General features: G+C 38.1%; 1 protein-coding gene across 7 annotated transcripts in view; it reads left to right on the top strand.

The window, feature by feature from the left end:
* LOC106059813 (FRAS1-related extracellular matrix protein 1-like) overlaps positions 1-24,799 on the top strand; it is a 158,407-nt gene that overhangs the window by 95,323 nt on the left and 38,285 nt on the right. For all 7 annotated transcript variants that reach the window (XM_013217518.2, XM_013217503.2, XM_013217510.2 and 4 more), the window contains 3 exons: positions 16,249-17,112; positions 19,280-19,405; positions 20,546-20,706. In XM_013217518.2, coding sequence (XP_013072972.2) covers positions 16,249-17,112; positions 19,280-19,405; positions 20,546-20,706 — 1,151 coding nt within the window. The remainder of the gene's footprint in view (positions 1-16,248; positions 17,113-19,279; positions 19,406-20,545; positions 20,707-24,799) is intronic.

The raw sequence follows: 24,799 nt of genomic DNA, 5'->3' as shown, positions 1-24,799 counted from the left end.
GGAATGAAACACTCAGTGTTTGATGAACTTCTCCAAACATCTGATTAAAGTCTTAACGACTCTCTAGCTCCAGCACACGAACTGGCACACGCGCTACCCCCCCCCCCCCCTTTTCCCCACCTCAACTAACATCCACACACTTCCACCCTCGGGCTGCTCAGGAAATGAATGGTGAGAGCCACACCCTCTAACCCAGAGGTTGCTGCTATAGGGAGGGGGGAGGCTATTTTTCTTGCCCACTCTTTCTATTCACGGCTCACCCAAGCGCCATATTTAAGTGGATCTCGCGCTGTCGGTAGCCGAGTGTTAGCAAATAGTGATATTTCCATTTTAATACAACGCGCTCAGAGAAAAGACTTTTTTTGTTTTTTCTTATGCTCGATCTCAACAGTCCGGAGGCCATATTAAGGTCGTCATGACACATCCCCCCTCCCTTTTTTTTTCTCTCTTTGCAAACCAATATATGAGCTGTTACAGACGCTGTCGCTTGTCTGGACCAATCAGAGCAGATGTTACATTTCGAGGCTAGAGAGTTCCGCTTTTGAACGTTGATTGTGACCACGGTCGAAAAGGGCGGTTGGGGGGGGGGGGAACGAGGGATATTTTGACCCGTTGACCTCCATGTCTTGCTTGTCATGTTTGTCTTGGGAAGTAGGGTTGTTGTGGCAACTTTAAAGAAGCAATTTTCTGTCCATTTGATGCCTCGCGCCTTGCCCCGCAGCCAATGGAGGCAAAACGATAAGAGGCCTTAATCTTCAACCAAAATATTTAGGAACCCCCATGACGGAGCAATGTAAGAACCATTCTCAAATTTTAATCGGGTCTTCTGTTACCTCGCTCAATGGAGCACCCTCAAGCTGGTGCCGACAATGTACAACCACTACGTGATCCTCCAGAGAACTCGACATTTTGTGGCCTATTACTTTCTGAGCCCTAGCAAAACGAAAATTATAAATGCATTTCACATAGTTGGCCTCTTTTAGTTGTAGAACGACATGGCTCATTTCGTAGAGCAGTTCTTCATGTCACTGCCCTATTCACGAGAGGCATTTCTTCATGTCACTGCCCTATTCACGAGAGGCATTTCTTCATGTAACTGCCCTATTCACGAGAGGCATTTCTTCATGTAACTGCCCTATTCACGAGAGGCATTTCTTCATGTAACTGCCCTATTCACGAGAGGCATTTCTTCATGTAACTGCCCTATTCACGAGAGGCATTTCTTCATGTAACTGCCCTATTCACGAGAGGCATTTCCGTCCATATATAACGCAGGTTAAGGTGACATTCGCTGTGGTGGTAGAGGGGTCAGTCATTTTTTTGTTTGTTTTGGCACGTTTTTCTTCCAGAGCCATTTTTTTTTTTTGCTGTCCATAGCTTTCTTGGTCACTATCTCTCTCCAAATGGTGCTCTCTAGGACATCCACATATCAGAGGTGGTGACGACCAGTTTTTCTTGAAACTGTCGCAAGCCGTCCATAAAGGATCGAGATACAATTTTCCTCCATCCAGCGGACATGACAAGCTAGCGCGGGGTGAGGGGGGGCGTTATCTGAGGATTGTAAAGATGCTGGGAAAATCTGTTACACACTGTTTCTTATCATGCGATTTTCTGTAAAATAACTAAAATAAATTTCTATCCCTCTATCTATCTATCTATCTATCTATCTATCTATCTATCTATCTATCTATCTATCTATCTATCTATCTATCTATCTATCTATCTATCTATCTATCCTCCCCGCCCAAATCTTTCTCTCTCTGTCTATCTCTCTCTCTCTCTCTCTCTCTCTCTCTCTGTATATATATATATATATATATATATATATAGAGAGAGAGAGAGAGAGAGAGAGCGAGAGAGAGAGAGATGTAAGTATAGAGAGCTAGAGAGGGAGATGCATAATTAATAAATATTGATAATGATTGAAATTGAACGTTATAATCAAAGCCTAAGGAAAAAATACAGAAGCAGTCAGCCTATTGTTTAAACGTTGATTGTCAAAAGAGCTGAGCCGAAGGTTCTTCGAGATCTAGGCATAAAGCCTGCTTGAACATAACCGTTCTGTCTGGAAGAGATCCAAGTCAATGCCTATGTAAAGCATTGCTATTTCTGATGTATTTGGCACCCTGAGCGCATGGACTAGAATGCATGGCCGAAGGCCGAGTACACCGGGAACCTCCGCCATTTTCTTATGTTGTACCAAGCTAACGTGCGGGACTCGCCATTTGCGTTAACGGTCCCATGAGGAACGGCGCATGGATTATCGATAGGGACTTGGAAGCTCTTTTTCAACTCCGCACCTTGCAATGGGAAAGCTCTCGCATTCCCTTGGACACTCCCACAGGAGTTTTGTTTTGCTATTCATTTAGCCTAATCACGTCCTCAAATTCTCAAATGATCGTTTCCACACGAGTGTCACGTTGAGGCAGAATAGCGTACCCGGAAAACGTGTATCCAAAAATTTGTATGATAAAAATGTTGCTTTCCGTCAGACAGTAGAAAATAATTTTAGACATAAATATTCCAAAACTTTAGTGCCGCGTAGTACTAAACAAACAGAATGTCTCGCTCTGAAACCAAGCTTTCACTTTGAGATTGAGCATTAAACAAAATACATATTTATAAACTTGATTCAACAAGAACAAAAGAAATTCTTGTAAGAAATATCTAAGTGTTTGACATTTCGACATTGTGCATTTCTTTCAAAGAACTACGACTTTCAAAAACACATGACTTTGCTGATAGAACACCTTGCATCAAAACAGGTCAACTTTGAGCCAAATTATATAATCAGATCTCTGACCTAACATCAGCTACTCATGGGCCACTATGTCTGTAAGACAACCTTATTTTTTTGTGAATTGTTTTTCTTTAGAACTAGGTTATTTTACTTTTTTCTCTTTTGGAAGGGGATAGGTGTATATATCTTTCTTAAAATATCAAGGATTGTCTGATCTGGAAACTTCTGGGCAGTTCATCTCAGATGTTCAACTAGTCATTCGAACCACCCAACATAATATTGAGGAAAGGAAGAAAAAGAACTATTTTTACATTACGTCTATATTATTTCAAGTCACCACTTCATGGTGGGTGGACGGACTGCTGATTTCAAAATGTCTCTAACGATTTTCCAATTAATTGTAAAAATGTTTTACATGTTTCGGATGTTCCTTCAGAGTTGAAGATAATTACTTCCTAGTCCAAACCTCCCGCAGGACGACGGGGGATGGGAGCGGGCAGGGTTTAAACCCGGGACCATCGATAAATCTGAACGACAGTCCAGCGTGCAAACCGCACGACCAGGCAGCCAGTTGATGTATATTCCTCGAAAAGAAAACTCTAGTTTGATCGTTATCATTTTTCTATAGTAAAAATAAATAAATGTAAATTTGGCTAGAGACTAAACCTAGGTCTAGAGTCTAGATCCTATATCGGTTTTGAAAGGACTATCGCTTTCTTAAAAGGTGTATCGCGTTCGGGGATTTCCTAAGGTAAGGCTCTAATCATAATGATTCAAGAGTTTAATAAATTAATGTTCAGGAAAATTGTGCCACTGTCTTCTAAGTCTACATCTAAATGGTTATCACTGGAATATTAAAAGGTGTACTAGATCTATACATTCGCTTAACTAGGATTCTTTCAAGGGGAGAAGGGGGCGGGGTGAAAAAAATGTTTTTCAATCTAATTATCATATATTTTCAAGAGGAAAACAATCGCTCAATAAGTTGTCTAAAGGAAGTATTCTCTTTATATATAATATATGTTCTTTTTATTGCATTTCGTTGCATCGAGTCCTTAAGGATTGGACGGCAAGTTTGAAGGATAGAAACAAAGTTGGAATAGTTGTTGGGGGTGGAAGAGTTGGGCGTGGGCCGTTCAAGATCTCCATCTCTAGCCCCCCGCATCACTTGGTGTAAGTTGTGACACGTGTCTTGCCGTACTTGAGTGCTGCGTCTATCCCCTACTTAATGGATTGGATTGAGCTCCGTCCAGGGGAGCTCTACTCCTATAATTAATGACATTTGAGGAGGGCGCATTCAGAGACACGGGCGCCCCCGGTGGCTTTACGTAAAAAAAAATATATATTCTTGCTTAAAATTAAGAAAATAAAGAATTAAAAAGCTCTAAAGGAAAGAAAGAAACTTGCCTTTGAGTTTATGGGTAAGTGATGTTTGAAATGAGAGTTATGGCAGGTAGGTCTTTCCCCGGTCTTGTTGTGTCGCTATGCATTATGGCTTAGTGCATAATGTCGAGATGTATTAGAGATGAGTACATAATGAGGCAGGTGCACCAGGGGATGTGAGCCGCGAATAAATAAAAAAAAAAGGTTTCTCCAAACCCAAACTATTTCCTTTATCCCAGCTCACCATCTGACTGAGTCTGTTTGGTTTTATTTGTTTTGTTTGTTTTGTCTTGACAACAATATCTTGTGTTAAAAGGGCCTAATTTTGTAGAAAATTGAGCTATGCAGTGGTTCTCAATATTTTCACCCTCACATCCAAGCACCTCTTCTGGACAAGCAATGTTACTTGTACCGAATTTACTTTCGCGATCTTTGAACTGGTGAAAATGTTACTCTGATATTTGGTTTTACAAAACCTCTATTCAAGTCAGAACTTCATGGAGGAACCTGGACGCTGCTCTAACGATTTTTCTAGAAATTTAACACTTGATGTATATAGCTGCGAAAAGCACTAGCTCGTTGGCCACACAAGGAAAACTCTCTCTAATTTGACCTTTATCATTTTTCAAGTAAAAAAAATGAAATAAATTTAAATTTGACTAGAGATCTAGATCTAAGTCTATATTCAACATCGGATTTGAAAGGACTTTCGCGTTCTTGATGTGACTATCGCTATCGGCAATTTCCGAAAGCAAGACTTTTCTGACTGAAATAAATTAATTGTTCAGGAAAATTTTGCGCATCGTCTTCTAATTCTAGATGTAAATGCTTACCATTGGAATAAAGTGTACCGGATCTATACATTCGCCCAGGATTCTTTCTCGGGGAGAAGTGGAGGGGGGGAGTAAAATAATGTTCCATTTTTTTTAATCAAACATTCATTACATTACAAAGTATTTTTAATGTTTTTCTTTGTTCCTGAATTGTACAGAAAATAGCCAAAAGGGTCAGTCATTCTAGCACATGACATTACAGGTAAGATCATACCTGAACCGCCGTCACAAGTTACCCGAAATAAACCTTCTGAGAATTGTATTAACAGGAACGAACTTTGAAGGAGTAAAATTCGTTTCATCTGTCGACTTCTTGGAGATTGTTGTTGTAGTTGGCTACAATCTATATTCAGTTACATAAACTGCCAATAACAGTAAGACTTGGCTGCTCAAGTGCTAAACTATCCAGACTGTCGCCTCGATGGTTTCAATGTCCATCCGTGCCGTCTTGCTGGAGGTTTGGGATAGAACATACAAAATTATACAAGCAAAATATGAAAAAATCCTTTAAAAAAATTTTACTAAAGGCGAAGAGCTTCGCCCTTAAAACTAAAATAGGGCTCGAGAGTCGCACGAAAAATTGCTTCACCAGATTAAATTTAGTTGTTTTAATATTGAAGGAGCCCAATGGAATATATATATATATATATATATATATAAATAATTCTTTTAACTGATTTTGTTTAGGATTGATTTGTCTATTTTAATGGTTTGAAATTTGTCGTTTCCAGATCATCTTTCGCAAAGTAGTATTTCTTTAATAAACGTGAAAATCAACGCAACTAGTTTTCTGACAAACGTGCGCGTGCGGCGTACGCATAGAGAGACTCTATGTATGTAGACTTGTGTATGTGTGTGTGTTTCATTTTGCGGTTTCTAAATAACACATATACATACTTGAAAATTCTCACGTGTGGCACACACAAACTCACACCTACTAAGCTCATACACACACTTTTTTTTTCAAACGTTACGCACACTACGCACTAAGTCGCACGTGACAACGCGTTAGACAGCTCGCTGGTTAGAATGGAACCAATCAAGTGGCGGGAAATAGAGAAACCTGTTTTGGGTTGGAGTTGAGCTTGGCCTATAACCTTTGACCTTTTGTGTTTCATGCTAAACTGCTACAAGTTTCGTTTAGGCAGATAAGAAAATACAAGTGACAATGTCAATTGTTGAAGGCATATATCTAGATAGATACAGAGCCGGAGTGCAGGCAGGACCAGTGCCCCTGGGTCTTTACAGGAGCTGGCCACCATAATAGAGATTAAAAAAATGTTCCAATTTCCACGGGTCAGAAATGCCTTAGTTAGAGCATCTTTCAATGGTAGGCCCGTCCATTCTTTTATGTTGTCCTCCCATCGCTTTCCCTGTCTGCCTCTACTTCTTTTTCCTGGTACTGAAGGAAGGTCTTTGCGAGACCCAAAAATCTTGTAATATGGCCATAGCTTGCATTTTTTTTACGAAAGTTAAAAGTCATCATGGTGTCCAATGGCTGTAGTAACTCTGTCTCTAATCTCTTGGTTTGTGATGCGGTCTTTGAATGTGATGCCTAGGATCCTTCTGTAGCATCTCATTTTCATTGCTAGGATCCTCCTCTCTAGCTCTGCGGTCAGCGTCCAAGACTCACAAGCATATAAAAATGTGGCCATGACCAGGGAGCGCATTAGTCTGATTTTGGTGCTGAGGGCTAAGCTATATAGATATAGATATAGATATAGATACAGTACTAAGTGATGAATTTCGTAACTCTCAACTACTAATAAATTAATAATAAACGTTAAAATACAAGAAATGTAATCATTTTCCCTCACATTGAAAAAGGTGCCTCAAAAAAGCACTGTATGTATATATATATAAATGTAGACAAATAGATATATGAACATTTATATGTGTGCAATAATAATAAATGAAATAATTCGAAGAACTGGGAGAAGACAGTGCTTTTATATTTTACAATTGTAATAATCCGTGTTGGGTTGCTCGTTATTAATTTTGTTTAAACAAAAAACACACTGGTACTGTGCTAGAACTTTCCAAAGATTAACCGGAAGAAACTTTTAAAATGTTCGAATATATTATGAATGAGAATTGCGAAGTTTTCTTTTCGATTGTTACATTTGTATCTCTAACCAACTGAAGACCTACTGAAGAGCTTATTGAGCTGTAAACTGTCTTGAAATGGTTCAAATAAATTGCAATTTGTTATTTGTTTCGTAAACTCAAGAACGAAATTCCTATTTCTGTTCCTTTGAAAATGGCTAACGAGCGAAGCATTGACGTCACTTTTGTAAACACCCAGGGGGTCATTGTCTGGCTGGCCAGACTGTTTAAAAACAGATTTACCTGAGCTTGAGTAGTGGCTGGAAGATGTCTGACTTTTAGCACTGTACAGGTGACAACTACCGGACACTTAGCCGAGGATAATGTAAAATAGATGGCTGTTATAGACACGTTGTGGAATCACACAGTTGTAACAATGCTCTAGAATGCTCTCATTAAATTTGACTACGTTTGAAAACAATTCCCTATATATATTGAAATAAACCTCCTTCAAAATATCCTTCCATTTTTTTCTTGAACTGGAAGGTGAAACACTATGAACAAAAACGACATTTTGCTTCTTTTAATCATATTGTCAAGATTGTATTTGAAGAGAGCACTGTATTATTTCGTCCCCACAATCATCAGACTTGGTGGATTAGGGCGTGCCTTTAAATATATATATATATATACAGCACTGTTTGGATACATGTATAAATACAGTTCTGAATAAGTTTCTTAAATTCAATAGTTTCACACTCAATTTAACAAGAAAAAATTTTTTTAAATACTTTTTAAAAACAAAGCGTATATTAAGTGTAAATGTGTCAATTAGTTCGGATAAATGACAACATGCACTTTCTACCACTTCCTACATTATCAATTTCCGCATTCTCTACACCGGATGCACCAACCATTCAATTGATGCACACACACACACACACACACACACGGCAAACAGGATTGGCCTGAGAGGACAGTAGGGACAATTTTAGACTATTGGCTTAATTAGTCGCCAAGCGACTATGGATCATCTCGTAGAAAAAAGATGAATACCTGGGCATTAAGTATGGTCAGAACGCTGTTGCCCACACAGTAGTTCCCCCCTCTCCACGCAGCAACTGATGAGTCCAAAGGAAGGGCAAGTGCCTATACAGTTTGAGATCAGCGCCATGATGTACCGCTGAGTACTGCAAGCTGTCTAAGGGTTACCGCCGGCTCCTGATTTTTCCTCAGGGTAGACTCCCGAAGCCTTTCCAATGTTTGTGTATAGCTGCAAAGCAGCAGAGATTTAAATTAGATTTGCCAGCCACGTCTAACTGGCCTTTCCTGCCCGAAGCTTACTGATTTGGGCGCTAGTTACTTGCCTTGAATACATTTCCGTCGGACACACTATCTGAAACACACAAGAAGGCCAGGGGATGCAACTGGAAGCCTTGTACACATACTGGAGTGTTAGTAGACATTACCGCAGTGAATTCAATATTTAAAATCTTAGCCATTGTGATCAATCAGTGGTATCTTCTTTTCTATGCGATGTCCTATCAAAGCATGGAATCATTAGTTTTATTATTTGAGAGGGCCGTATTAAGGTAATAGCAGTTAGCTTTCTGAGCGATCGTTCCAAGATCCGGCCTTCAATAGATCTTCTGTACTCTAAGCTGCAGAAATTCACAATGCACAAAGAACAGCGCTGATCCTCGATGTACGTAACACAATTCAAAAATGTAATAGTTTGGTTTTGAAATATTATTAATCGAGTCTATTAATAAGTGAGTAGCTTCATGGATGTGGTAAATGGTCAATTGGTCCTCAATAGTGCAAATATGTATCAAGCAGAGTTGTTTTTATTCAAAGTTATACTAACCTATTTAGTTGTAGTGGTCAAAACAGAATTAAATAATTCCCTTCTTTAAAAAGCAATAGCGGGGTACCAAGAATTTAAAAAAAATTAAATTGAAAAAAAAAATAAAAAAATAGAGTAATAATTTTGATTTTACGGCAAGGATTTATTAATAAAACACCGCAGTTCTTGTAAATGTATTCATTTCTTTAAATATCAGTCTGTCTTATTTTTTTACGAAATTAAAGGAGGTCACGGAATGACTGGAGCAAAAATGAATATAAAAACATAATTTTACAATTTCCAATAAGATTTGTATTAAGCAAACACTATATAAAAAAAATTTTAAGTCGCACTTCATCGCCCCCAGGCAGTAGATATGAGTCAAGGTAGGAGCGATCGCTGAAGAACTCCTCGAGACGAGATTCGGGTCTGAAGGGGGGAGTGCAGGTCTGGATGAACTCCCACCCCCTCACGCCGTACGCCTGCGTGTGTTTTCTTTTCATTCTCGTCGCTTCGAATAGCAAAGACAGCTGGCTGGTGATGGGGGAGGTGGGGAGAGGGGTAAAAACTGTACCTGCCTCGGGGCCCTGGGCCGTGAGCACTTCCCGAGCTGGCATCCTCGGCTCATCAGCTCGGCAGAAGAAGTAAATTTGCCGGTGAAATGAGTAGCAAATGATTTGAGCGGAGATTTTTTTTTCTTTCTCTTTCTCTCTTCTCCTCTTCTCTTCTTTCTCTTGGCGATGATGTTGATACACATTGGCTTTGTCACTTTTACAACTTGAGATTTCTTATAGTTTAGTTTTTGCTTTATTGATTTCTCTACGTCTGTCTTGCTCCTTCCTCGCCCTATTCTCTCCTCCATCTCTCTCTGACTCTTTCTTTTTTTACTTTGACCCCTTGTTGTTGACTAGATGTCAAGTTATTTTGTGTATTTATTTATTCTTTAACATTTTTTTCAATTGTAGAATCTTTATCATATTTCTAAGTTCTATTGTTTTTTAAATTCTGTTAGTATGTATTTTGCTCTCTCTTTCTCATTCTTCATCTCTTACATTTTCTTTCTCTATCTTTCTATTTTTTCTCTCTCTCTCATTTCTTTCTTTCTCGCCTCTCTCTCTCTCTCTCTCGCTTCTCTCTATCTCTCTCTGTCTCTCTCTATCTCTCTCTCTGTCTCTGTCTCTCCCCTTGTGCATGTTCCCTACGCTATCAGAGTCCCCATATAAAACTAGTTACCCAATCTTTACAGCTGCCAAGTCTGGACAACTCACTCTTTGATTTCCGCCACACCTGCTACTTAGTATGTGATGGTTAGCACGTTGTACTCCAGGCTTTGAACTCACCCCCTGACACAGTCATTGGAATGAGCTTTCAGAAGTACACATTTCTATGAGACAACGAATGGATGATAAAATGTCATTTTTGACTTATCAATTTAGATCCTATGGCAATTAAAAATGGGTCTTTTTGTTTCTTCTGGTTCTCACTATTCTATTAGATGGTTCAGAGGACTAGTTTAATGAGATAAACTGTGCAGTAGTTTCCAGATCAAGTAGCTCTCCATATAGTTTTTTTTTCTATAGGGGTGTTTTAGGGCCAGAGTCTTGTTTGGGCCTCTCGATGGAGAATGCAGCTTTGAAGCAAATGGTAGGTATTCTGTGGTGACACTCCACATGGGCTAATTGTTTCGATCTATGTGAGTTCTCATTGAACTTCAGAATAGATTTAAAATAAAACATTGCTACCAATATGCGCCAGTCATTGATTCAGGAATCAGATTTTGAAATTATTTCAAACATATAAAAAAGGTAACCCATTGCTGAATGCTGCATCTAATCTGGTTAAATCATTTTCAGATTTTCACGATAATTTTATAAAAAAAAAATTAAACATTTTAAAGACCCGGTTTACATTCTTTAAGTAGTAAAACAATAGAAAAAGGGCGTTATTGAGTGATATGGTGTTTACAAGTAGTAGTGATCTAATGAAAGATACGTGGATGAGAGTGTAACATAGAAAGAAACAGATTTTGAAATACATAGACAAAGTGAACAATGTCAAGGTTTCCATATTGTAAGATCACTGCTGTCAACTAAATACTACAATTGAATGGATAAAGATACTAATGAGCTTAGAGATTAATTTCACAGTATTCAACAGAGATCAGAAAAAATCGTATAGTTTTTATAAAACATAACATTTGTAATATTCTGTAGACCAGAAACTTATGGTTATCCATCCTTGGTGGGACTCTCAAATTGATACCAACTTTTGAACCTATAAGAAGCATAACTTTGGCTGTCGTTAGTTTGACATAAAAAGGGCAGCAATCATGTTCCTGAGCAACACGAAGGGATTAATTTGTTTGTATTCATGTCTGATGTTCACTCGACTAGTTTTGTTGACCTTCTTGCTATCAAATGTTTTGCTATTTACTTCCTATCGTCTTTCTGAAAACGAGGCTGTAGTGTTTAGCTTGGCTGATAGAGTTTTGAAAACTTGCAAGTGGCTGTCCTCCACTTCTCCTCTCGTTGAACCAGCCAGGAATACAAGTGTCTAGTTCTCACTATTTATGTCAGAAAATAGCAGCACAAGAAAAAACGTAGCCTCACGTGGTTTTCAGTTATGAATGAGATTTTATCAAGTAAATTTTTAACCTTTTATATTAAAATTAAACTATAGCTCTTATATAGCGCTACCTTCATGCTTAGAGCATGCTCAGAGCGCTATGGTCCAATCTCAGCTATGGACCAGTGGGTGGAGGGGGTATTTGGGAGAAGATTTTCCATGCTGCCTTTAGGCGCTCAGTAAACACAACTCTGCTCGAGTCGGGTGTCGAACCTCGAGCCCCCTTCAAGCGTACTTAGCATCTCGACTACAACTCATTTGTGACTGCTTCAGCTTCCACTAAACAAACACTATGTAATCTTGGCAGCAACACATTTTGAAGGCTGAACATCTTCGATAACTTGGTTGTCTTTTACAATGTAAATATCATAATCTTGATTCAAATGTATTCGGATCAGTGAGGCCCCTGTTCTCAAATAAAGTTTTCAATGTTTAGAACATTTATTTACAAGAAGGCACTTCTGAAAGCATTCAAGGAAAAAAAAAGCCAGACATGCAGTTATTTTAAAAGTCACCTGGATTTTTTGTCTACAAGAGGAAGGTAGGTCATCGGCGGTCTTTGACTGAAAGGAATTTTAAAATTATTTTAACAAACAGGCGAATGGAAGTGTAAGGTTTGTGGAAAAATAAACAAGATAGATGACGTCGTTGTATAGTTTGCAGAAAAAAAGATTGCGATCATTCAATCAGTCATCATTAATATTTTAATCATTAAGTTCAATTTTCAATCATTCATCAGTCATGCTGTCATCATGCATTCTGCGATCATTTAGTCTATCATCATTCAATCTGTCATCATTCGTCATCATTTAGTCAGTTTACATTCAATCAATTTGTAATCGATCTGCCATCATTCAATAGCTCATCATTCTATCTGCCATCTTTAAACCTGACAGTTTCATCTTTATTAATTCAATCAGTCATCATTCAGCCAGTCATCATTCAATCTGTCATCATTTAATGTGTCTGTTCGATAGGTCATCTCACAATTTGTATGAATGAAAAAGACCGGAAAAGGACAGAAAGAGAATATTTATATAAAAAAAAGTATGCATATTTGAACCACTTATTGGATATCTACAACTTTTGACTATCTATTCTCTGCCAAGCTTTCCACAATTGTAGCGCACCGCTGACAAAAATTAAGTTCCTTTATATTGTGGATATGAATCATAAGATAAAAGGATTGAACACTTCAGTTCAATCTATGTATAGAAGTATGTCATGTCAGAAATAAAGATTCTTTGACATTTATATATTTTGCTTTATATTTATCCTTAACGGTTTTCCTCCGAATTTAACTAGCTTTTAAGTCTACACAAAATATTTTCATCGTTGACTAAGCTCAAATCTTAGCAACTGAAGGGGCTGGTGATAAAAAGAAAGCTACCCGGCATTTTGAGTGGTGTTGAATGATGAGCTTTTTTTAAACCATAAGACAGTCACGTGATTTTTTTTATCCAATCAGGAACGTGAGTTAAGATGAGCAGGACGAAAATGGAGGGGAAGGTTTTGTTTTCTGAGACTTTTTTCTCCAAAACCACGTTTGTATGTTTGTATGTGTTTTTATTTTATCCGCATGTTTTCCTCCGGAGATTCGCTCGCGCACCTGCGTAACACCACCAGTCTTTCCACTGCATGCTGCGCGGCCACGTCCTGTGAACGCGTCTCGTTAGACACGGCCTGCGTGGGATGGTGGCCGAGTTAACTTGTCAATCACGATGGTATGGTGAAAGACATGCCCCAGCTAGACTTGGACTGATATTGCTTTGTTTGTATTTGTGTTTATTCAGTCGACTAAGAGCATTGTGTACAAGCAATCATCCCTTGTACATATGTGTGCAAATCTAGTACATAACTGAAAAGTCAACAGCCACGTTTAACATTGGGCGTACTGGTGTAACTATACTGTCATCTTTTTTTTTTTAATCTCCTGACTACGCAATTGCAGATGTCATAGATCTATTTACAGGCATAGCTGCTTGGCCATAGACTTATATATACTATATCTAGACTGGACATGGCGACTTTTTAACACTACAAAAAATGTGAAATTTTTTTAGAAAGTTGGATCAAGGTGTTGTTTTGTAAAGTAGTTAAAAGAAGTAAATGCTATTTTTTTCAACCCTAACCTATATAAGATATAATTTAATTTTTAGAATATTCAGTTTCACGATCGATCAGTCGCGGATAAGAATTTATTTCCGGTTTCCAGTCTAGTAGTATATATAAGTCTATGTGCTTGGCATTTGTAGTAGAACTAAGTTCAAACGTGAAAAGTTGTGTAACTCGATTTCTAGAACCCTCCATTGCAGATTAATGGGAAATAGAGAAAAAGTAAAGGTATCCTTTTGAGACCTTACGATCTGTTTCTATAGCCAACCGTTAACATGTGTCATGTGGTCAGCACAATGACCAACCGCCTTAAATTACCCAAAGTAAGTCAGGTACTCAAGTTAGATGGACTCAGGGGCGTCATTAAAATCCCTAATCAAATTCTTCACCGGTATTCGAACTAAGACCCCTCGGTTCGGAAAATCTCTCGGAAAATACAGAGCGTGAAGAAAAAGGGTACGGGCATAAACTTAAGGTAAACAATAAAAAGTCAACTTTTTTTTTTCATTCGAATTTAAAATTTGGTTGGATTGAGAGAAGAAGAGAGAGAGAGAGACTGAGGCAGACAGACAGAAGAGAAAAAAAAAAGAGGTGGCACTCGTTTTCCTTGTGCAGACTCCATAAATTTCATGTATCTAGCAGGTAGATAGATCTAGTTATACAGCTAATTTTTTTTATCTCAACATGAAATTTGGAGGCAGCCAACTTTATCATCACACACAGACCTAGCCAGAGTATGCCAGAGCTCAGAGGCATATCTAGACTAGGACACTAACTGGATATCTCACACAAATGGTCTATGAGTTTTTAAAGAAATAGAATAATGGCAACGCTTCCATTCCTTACCTTTGGAACCACACCCCTGGACTTACCACTAGTGTCAACAATTCTTTCTTCCTACTCTTACAGGTATAGAAATGTTTACATCAATGGATACACAAGTACACCAACATATTGTAGACATTTCAAGTATAGACACATGATACTTGTTCTTCTTGATGCAAAGTTTCTTACATCTAGGCACATAAAAACACATCACACATTTTCAATCTTGACACAGAGCAAATTTAAGAATAGCATTTATTCTTCGTTATTTAAGCTGTTTCAGTAGAATATATATATCTATATCTAACCTCTATCTATCTATCAATCTATCTATCCATCTATCTATATCTATCTATATCTATCTATATATTTATATATATCTATTTATCTCTCTCTCTCTCTCTCTGTATATAGATCTATATATAGGTACAGCCGGTCTGCCTCAAAGCTAAAAGTTGTTTTCAATTGAATCCCGTTTCACAATTGCTTCTACTTACGGACTTCCCAGAGTGCACTGCAATGTTTGTTGCAATTAAATATCAACATGTATGTGTATACGTGTATTAAACATTTTTAACATAAGAAGAAAACAGAGCGTGTGTTTCCTAAGGTCTACCTTGGCAAGGACTTAACGATGTAGCAAGTTTATGGCCGCATAGGGCCTGGAGCTGGATAGAATTCAATGTTGTTGTTTTTCTGTTGTTTTTTTTTTGTTTTTTAATTTGTTCCATGTAAGCCTACAGTTTATTTTTTTTTTTTAAAGTTGTGTAACATTGTATATTAGAACTTTAGCAGGAAAATAAGGGTTTCGGTAGATTTATTAGACAGAAACTGAACATAAGTAGAACACATAGAGGATGGTAAGAAATCCTTTGTTTCAAAGTTCATTGTGGCGCTAGTTTCGTATGACTCATTCTGGGTTTGACTAAAGATGACATAGATTTTACATTTTGTAGTTAGTAAAACACAGAGAAGAATGGAGAAAGACGGTCGATACATCACTTGCGGTGCCCCAACAGACTAAAGGATATGTAAAGCTGAAGGAACTTGGTATCTTAAATGCAAATAAGAAATGAAAAGGCATGCTAATACAATTACTCTAGATGTCCCAGCCCTAAGTTATTTTATCAGCACAATGGATGTTAATGAGTCCTTCACAATTCTCTTCCCTCCGTTTAGTTTCCAATAACTTGGTCACGTGTTTTGGTGAGTTGTTTTCTTGCGCCCAGCTGCTTCCCTCACGTCTGCGAATAATTGTGACTTGCAATGGCCGTACAAATATTTCACTCCTGATTTTTAAGTGGGCGAGATGTAGTCGGTGAAGAGCTACAAATCAGCCCGGCATTGATGCTTCTGCTCTCTGGCTTGGTGTGGGCGGAAATGGCTGTATGTTTGGTCTCGCGTTTGTGAGTGAGTGTTCCTGTGTGTCTGTGAGTGCATGCTGAATAGGAAAGAGTCTGTGGGCTGTAAGCCGGGTCGATTTCTTTCGCCATCACTATAGAGGTAGACGTGAACAAACTGCGCCAACGTATTCTTTCAATCAACTGTTTTCAATGAGGATTTCTAACAAGGAAAGGGGATGAATTCTTGATGGTAGAAAAACACTTCACTTTGTACTTCAGCACTATGTCAGTCTAAATTGGCTCTATTAAATTTAGCATGTCTGTCTAAATTGGCCCTGTTCAACATAATCTTGAATTGGCTCTGTGAAACTTTGTACGCCAGTAGTTTATCTTTGCTCAAACATGCTTGTGAAATCCCATGCAGTGACATGTTCTTCGAATACATTTATGATAGAGTATTTAGCATTAACCTTTTTCTTCAATTTTTTTCAGATATTCGACTGCGACTTTCTACCCAAAACAGTGCAATATGTTCACAACGGCTCACCCTTGCTCCAACAGGACAGCGTTCGTCTCCTTGTACACAAGTTTACGGATACTACCACTTTCACTGAGTCGGTCATCCTTAGGGTCAACGTCAACAACGCCTCGCATTCCATCATCTCAACGCAAGGACTTAGGCCGTTGGTGGTGCCGGAATACAATGGGCGCTCCAACACAATCGACTCCACGGCCTTGAGGTTCAAGCACAGTCCTAACCAGAATGTCTCTTGCACAGTAGGGTTCTCCACCTTTTTCTCACCCTGGCCGGTGGCCGGACAGATCGTGATGGGGGAAAAGCGGCAGGTGGTAGACTCGGTCAAGAAGGACTGCCGAGAGTTCCTTTTCATGAATCTTCACTACGAGCACCTGCGCTCCCCAACCCCAGAAGTGGATTATCTCCCTTTGAGTGTGGAGGTCTACGACCCCGCAGTCAGTGACGAAGTTGTATCCGAGCGGTTCTACCTGCCCATTCACATCAAAGGCGCCTTCCAAAACTCCCCGCCCCACGCTTCCTTTCTGAATATGTACATGATGGACGTAGACCAGTTTGTGCTGTCCACTGTGGTCCCTGGGGTCATTTCCGCCGAGGACTACGAGACCCCTAAACGACAGCTTGTGTTCAATATCACCAAGCCCTTTGGTGAGGGCAAAGGTTACTTTGTCCATCTGGATAACCACGCTAAGCCTATTCACTCATTTTTGCAAGACGATCTGGACAACAACCGAATCGCCTACAGACCGCCCAGTGTTAGTTATCCAGACCAGAGAATCTACGACGCAGAACTGGTTGTCTTTGACAGCCACTTTGCTCAGGTACAGTGACTCTCAATTATGTATAAGCGTCTTAAAAATATGTTGATGCTATTGGTGAATTATCTGTAATCAAAGTAGGCCTAAATCCTTCGTAATATTCAGGTATTTACTAACTCTATTCCAGCCTTTTCTAAGCATTTTTTTTGTTGTGCGCTAAAGTCTAGTTTAGACTTTTTATTCTACCTTTTCAAACAGAACTTTAGATTGTCTTATATCAAGCGCTTTCGTAAAAGGCTTTTAGACCTTTATGTAGAACGAGACTAAATAAAACACTAGACCAATGTATACAACACAATGTAAGGCTACCAGACCCCCATATAGAGCACTGTGTAGCATATCTATATGGGGGAGGGGACACATTTCGTGCTAGTAAGGCTATTTCTTTAGCCCTACTTGTGCATTGGTACACCCCAGTCTTAAAGTTAGAGAATCCTTCATGTACATCGAAATTAATGATAAGCATGAATACGTCAAATATAATGCACAATACACTGGCTACTCGGACCAACCCCTGAAGTTTACTACTGTTGGGAAAAAAAAACACCTGAGGTTAATGCCGTATTTTTTATTCTCAGCTTCACCACACTGTAGGGACAAAACAACTGAAATGCTCAGTTGAAAACCGTTGAAGCCCCTCGGCAGAAACCGTCAAGATGGTCAGAGATTTTTTTTTCCAATTAATGAAAATTTGCACACACTAATTAGTGAAAGGCTTGTTACAAAATCCGAAGCAGGCATAGAGCTTGTAGCTTGATTCATGTGTATGCCAATGAATAATTGTGCGAAGTTTCAACTTGATCCGAGAATGGGTGTGGGAGAACTAACGTGTACACACTTTTTACCTGACAGAGTTGATATTCTCTTTCTAAAAACATGGCACAAGACTACCTTCACAAATACAGTTAGTCGAAACATGAGCACTAAACTGATAACATTAACAGCATTCTTGAAACAAAGGAACTTTGCTTATCCCCTGTGCAGTATTTTTATATAATTGGATTACTTAATTCTTAATTCGGAGACCATCTTTTCCAGAATCCATAAATCTTGTGCAGAATAAAAGCAAAACAAAAGGGGGGGGGTGACAATTTACTCTTACCAAACAAATGCCTTTTGCATGCACTTTAACCCTGTCAGAAGAAACTCTACATCTGGTGCAAATATTATTTTGTTTAGATCAAAATAGATTATAGAAAATTTACAGTTTCTGACTTTTGTTGCCTAGACCTAGTCATGCAGTATGCGTACTGGACTGTCGTTCGGTCGTCTTGATGGTCCTGGGTTCATATCCTTCCCGCTCCCATCCCCCGTCGTCCTGCGGGAGGTTTGGACTAGGAAGTAGATAATCTTCAACTCTGAAGGAGCATCCGAAATATGTCAAACATTGAACAAAATAAACTAAGGTCTCTAAGGTTTTCAAACTTTGCGCGAGGCTAGACAAGACCATTCGTAATAGAAGTCCTCAACACTGACCTACGACGTCGCAACCTGGGGGCAGTGGAGACCAATATAGCTCGTTGCCACCTTGTACAGACCTGTGACGTGACAATAGCTATTTCAATTGCCCACATGTTGCTACGTTGCAGGTCAGTGTTCAGGCCTTCTAGGACGATTGTCTCGGCCTAGACCTTTGACTTTATGAAGTGTCTCTAGTAGAAAACAAAAAATGTTTCTGGTCACAAACGAAGGCAAATGTTAGAAACTTTTCAAACAAAACATTTCCTGGGCCATTTCACAACATCGCTCTAGTTCTAAGCCACATACCTATATATCTATGTATCCCTTGAAAAAATCATCTGCATTGAGAGGGGGGAACTGCTGTGTGGGCGACATCGTTCCGGCCATATTTAATGCCCTGACACTTATCCAATGTCTATGAAATAATCCATAGTCACTTCACGGCTGAGGCAAACCATATTAATATGATACGTCTGTATCTCTATCCTAATTACATAGCAATCAGTGCTTATGACATGATGCCAAGACACTTATACTCCAGCTCTGCACGGATGATCGACAGGATGATTGACATATCCTCGTCTAGCTAACTCCGCCTCTCTTATCCACTGTTGTCTTTCATTGCTAATGTCCGATCGTAATACTAAGATATGGAAAGAGTGTATGAAACGTAGTAACTAATGCATTCGTTGTTGTTGTTTCTCAACAGAGTATGCCAATTAGCGTACGTATGGCTGTACGGCCAGCAGACACCACGGCTCCAAGGGTGTCTCTCAATACTGGTGTCACTTTGCTGGAGGGACAGAGTAGAGAAATTACCACAGAACAATTCCAGGTATTGGACTAAATATGTTGTAGGCATTGTGCTTACCTAGAAGTAGAAAGCTAAATATACTGAATAATAAAAAAAGATTGTTACTGCGAAATATTTACTACTTTTATTTTAATTATGATATTAGAATAAATAAATAAATATAGCCAGTAGATTTTTTAAAATAAAAATAGTCTTTCTATCATTGAGAGTTTAGTACGATTATCTATTCTCTCAGACAGCACAGTGATCAAACCTTTAGTAACTCTCCTCATACCATTGAAAGTAACAGTGAAATCAGGAGTCTAAGAACTGGGATCCAACAGGAGTCTCTTTGAATCCTTGTTTCTAAAAACTGGGATCTAACAGGGGTCTCTTTGAATCATTGTTTCTAAGAACTGGGATCCAACAGGGGTCTCTTTGAATCCTTGTTTCTAAGAACTGGAATCCAACAGGAGTCTCTTTGAATCCTTGTTTCTAAGAACTGGGATCCAACAGGGGTCTCTTTGAATCCTTGTTTCTAAGAACTGGGATCCAACAGGGGTCTCTTTGAATAATTGTTTCTAAGAACTGGGATCCAACAGGGGTCTCTTTGAATCCTTGTTTCTAAGAACTGGGATCCAACAGGGGTCTCTTTGAATCCTTGTTTCTAAGAACTGGGATCCAACAGGGGTCTCTTTGAATCCTTGTTTCTAAGAACTGGGATCCAACAGGGGTCTCTTTGAATCCTTGTTTATAAGAACTGGGATTCAACAGGGGTCTCTTTGAATCCTTGTTTCTAAGAACTGGGATCCAACAGGGGTCTCTTTGAATCCTTGTTTCTAAGAACTGGGATCCAACAGGGGTCTCTTTGAATCCTTGTTTCTAAGAACTGGGATCCAACAGGGGTCTCTTTGAATCCTTGTTTCAACTGACTGGGATGCAAAACGCTTGATAACTAATCCCTCTAATATCTCTAGCGGCTGTTTGATTTGATTCTAAATTCTAATATTAATAGGTATTGATGTAAAATAGCAGTGTAGATATACAACAGTGACCTTAGTTTACTTGTATAACTGCATGCACAGAAGAAAGTATTGTTGAAGTCAACACTATGTTAACCCTAAAAGACGACTGACCATGATGTAAAAAATAATGTGGCTACTTGTCCTGTGACATCTCCAGGTTGTAGACAAGGATAACTTGAACAGGGTCAGGATGTACGTCAAGGGAGGTCTGAACCACGGCACCATCACTGTCCGAGGCAAACACTCGGTCATATTCTCCATGAAGGATGTGGAGGCGGGTCACGTGGTCTATAAGCATGACGACAGTGACTCCACGAGGTAAGATTCAGGCTGGACAAGTGAAAATCGAAAATGAGAAATGACCTGGAAGAACGTGAAGGGTAGAAGAGTGTAGAACCTGAACAAAAATGTAGGAAGAAAATATCCCTATTTCGTCTGTTTTATAATCACAATAGGGAAGTAAGAGACAGGAGTAGTTACTTGAAATAATACATTTTGACATTTCCTTCAATGGTGTAACTGTCATTTGTAATTCTCGGCATGTTTTGAACAAATAAGTTGGCATTCAGTTCTAAGTCTCTAAATTACAATTTGATTTTAAATTAAATTACATTTTGTGTTGGATTGTTCAGCCGTAAATAAAAAAACAAGCATAATATAAATATATTTTTTAAATGCTTATCTACTAGGAAGAGCTTCACATTTACAGCCTCATTCTTTTAATACTGTAATATTTATTTACATTTTCGATATTAAACTAAATTAATTAATAATTATTTCTATTAAATTTAACTGATTGGTTAGTTTCTTTTAACTTGATTGATGTTTTTTGTTAGGGACAATGAATAATTATGCAAAGTTTCAACTTGATTCTAGAATGGATAATGGGAGAAATAACCTTTTTGGAAAGACTCATGCGAGTTGATAATACATATAGAAAAAAAAGATATCCTAGTGACTAGTGAGGTTTAGAAGTCCACAATCCGTGTTTACAACGATCTTATTAAATCTATCCTTGCTCACCCGTGGCGTATAGTCCACTATAACGTCCTCTACACTAGATCTATAAGGCTTGAGTTCAGACCAATAAGAAGAATTACTAACACTTTCAAAATGTCCCACAACTGCAATATTGTCACAAGTTCATTATTCGATCTGTCTTCACATAATTCAAAACAGAATAGATACACTTTGTATTCACTTTGTAACAGATCATTATCTAAGGAATTATTACAAATCTTGGAGAAGTGAAGGTTGGCGAATCCCGTTGTTAATATAAAAGAAATATCAATCAACATACTGTAGTTGTTGTTGTCAATTTGATTGGGATTTGAAAAGAAAGGAGACATATGGGGGAGGGAGGTGGAAATCTTTGCTGGGATTTTCACTTTTAGTTTTTCCATTCCTTTTAGATATTTTTGTGTGTATGTCATCTGTAGTGAATAGCTAGCATATGAATTCAGGCTAATGGAACATGAATGCTAATGGAGGAAGGGTCAAGGGTGAAGACATTTGCGTGTCTGATCATAAGGTTGAGGAATTAATTTTTTTTTTTTTTGGTTCACGTGCAAGTTCGAAATTTTTTTAAAGGTTCAAAAATCTCTTGAGCGTCTTTGGTCTGATGTGCGTCATATAGAAGCTTTCCTTGAAACAAAATATCCTACTGCATTGATTGTGAGATCACTAATTGTAGCACACGTTGTTCTTTGAAGACAATTAGCAATCGAAATAGAGGGGATGAAACATTTCAATCTTTGAAGACAATTAGCAATAGAAACAGAGGTGATGAAACATTTCAATCTTTGAAGACAATTAGCAATAGGAACAGAGGTGATGAAACATTTCAATCTTTGAAGACAATTAGCAATAGAAATAGATGTGATGAAACATTTCAATCTTTGAAGACAATTAGCAATAGAAATAGAGGTGATGAAACATTTCAATCTTTGAAGACAATTAGCAATAGAAATAGAGGTGATGAAACATTTCAATCTTTGAAGACAATTAGCAATAGAAATAGAGGGGATGAAACATTTCAATCTTTGAAGACAATTAGCAATAGAAATAGAGGGGATGAAACATTTTAATCTTTGAAGACATAGAACAATTAGCAATAGAAATAGAGGGGATGGAACATTTCAATCTTTGAAGACAATTAGCAATAGAAATAGAGGTGATGAAACATTTCAATCTTTGAAGACATAGAACAATTAGCAATAGAAATAGAGGGGATGGAACATTTCAATCTTTGAAGACAATTAGCAATAGAAATAGAGGGGATGAAACATTTCAATCTTTGAAGACAATTAGCAATAGAAATAGAGGGGATGAACATTTCAATCTTTGAAGACATAGAACAATTAGCAATAGAAATAGAGGGAATGGAACATTTCAATCTTTGAAGACAATTAGCAATAGAAATAGAGGGGATGAAACATTTCAATCTTTGAAGACATAGAACAATTAGCAATAGAAATAGAGGGGATGGAACATTTCAATCTTTGAAGACAATTAGCAATAGAAATAGAGGGGATGAAACATTTCAATCTTTGAAGACAATTAGCAATAGAAATAGAGGTGATGAAACATTTCAATCTTTGAAGACAATTAGCAATAGAAATAGAGGTGATGAAACATTTCAATCTTTGAAGACAATTAGCAATAGAAATAGAGGTGATGAAACATTTCAATCTTTGAAGACAATTAGCAATAGAAATAGAGAGGATGAAACATTTTAATCTTTGAAGACAATTAGCAATAGAAATAGAGGGGATGAAACATTTCAATCTTTGAAGACAATTAGCAATAGAAATAGAGGGGATGAAACATTTCAATCTTTGAAGACATAGAAAAATTAGCAATAGAAATAGAGGGGATGGAACATTTCAATCTTTGAAGACAATTAGCAATAGAAATAGAGGGGATGAAACATTTCAATTATTGAAGACAATTAGCAATAGAAATAGAGGGGATGAAACATTTCAATCTTTGAAGACAATTAGCAATAGAAATAGAGGGGATGAAACATTTCAATCTTTGAAGACAATTAGCAATAGAAATAGAGGTGATGAAACATTTCAATCTTTGAAGACATAGAACAATTAGCAATAGAAATAGAGGGGATGAAACATTTCAATCTTTGAAGACATAGAACAATTAGCAATAAAAATAGAGGGGATGAAACATTTCAATCTTTGAAGACATAGAACAATTAGCAATAGAAATAGAGGGGATGAAACATTTCAATCTTTGATGACAATTAGCAATAGAAATAGAGGGGATGAAACATTTCTTTCTTTGAAGACAATTTGCAATAGAAATAGAGGGGATGGAACATTTCAATCTTTGAAGCTTCATGTTGTTATTTATTACAATACTATGAATTCAGTTCCCTCAATTTTTAAGTCTACTTATATCTACTCTTGAAGGGTTCTCCAGTTCTAAGTATTTCTTCACTTTGTGCTTGTGACTAGTTCTCCAGTTTTATTTAGTCCTATCTTTCTCTAGTCATACTTTTCTCTAGTCCTATCTTTCTACATTCATATTTTTTCTAGTCCTATCTTTCTCTATTCATATTTTTTTCTAGTCCTATCTTTCTCTAGTCATATTTTTCTCTAGTCCTATCTCGAGACAGGTCCTGCAAATTTTCTTACACCATAAAATGGAATACGATTTTAAATAGAGATCAATTACTGAATACATTTAAAGTAGAATAGTTGGTGGGCATATCAATAAAAGGTTGTCTAGTTTTCTGTCCATTTATTTCTGACATGTTCCAACTTGGACCAGAGTCTACAACGTGCATATGTACCAACTTGGACCAGAGTCTACAACGTACATATGTTCCAACTTGGACCAGAGTCTACAACGTACAAATGTTCCAACTTGGACCAGAGTCTACAACGTGCATATGTTCCAACTTGGACCAGAGTCTACAACGTACATATGTTCCAACTTGGACCAGAGTCTACAACGTACATATGTTCCAACTTGGACCAGAGTCTACAACGTGCATATGTTCCAACTTGGACCAGAGTCTACAACGTACATATGTTCCAACTTGGACCAGAGTCTACAACGTGCTTTTGTTCCAACTTGGACCAGAGTCTACAACGTACATATGTTCCAACTTGGACCAGAGTCTACAACGTACATATGTTCCAACTTGGACCAGAGTTCTACAACGTACATATGTTCCTACTTGGACCAGAGTCTACAACGTACATATGTTCCAACTTGGACCAGAGTCTACAACGTACATATGTTCCAACTTGGACCAGAGTCTACAACGTACATATGTTCCAACTTGGACCAGAGTCTACAACGTACATATGTTCCAATTTGGACCAGAGTCTACAACGTACATATGTTCCAACTTGGACCAGAGTCTACAACGTACATATGTTCCAAT

Source organism: Biomphalaria glabrata, chromosome 5 (assembly GCF_947242115.1).
Source record: "Biomphalaria glabrata chromosome 5, xgBioGlab47.1, whole genome shotgun sequence".
In the NCBI taxonomy this organism is placed as follows: domain Eukaryota; kingdom Metazoa; phylum Mollusca; class Gastropoda; family Planorbidae; genus Biomphalaria; species Biomphalaria glabrata.
The sequence above is the reverse complement of the archived record's forward strand: the minus strand, read 5'-3'. Positions and strand labels throughout refer to the sequence as shown.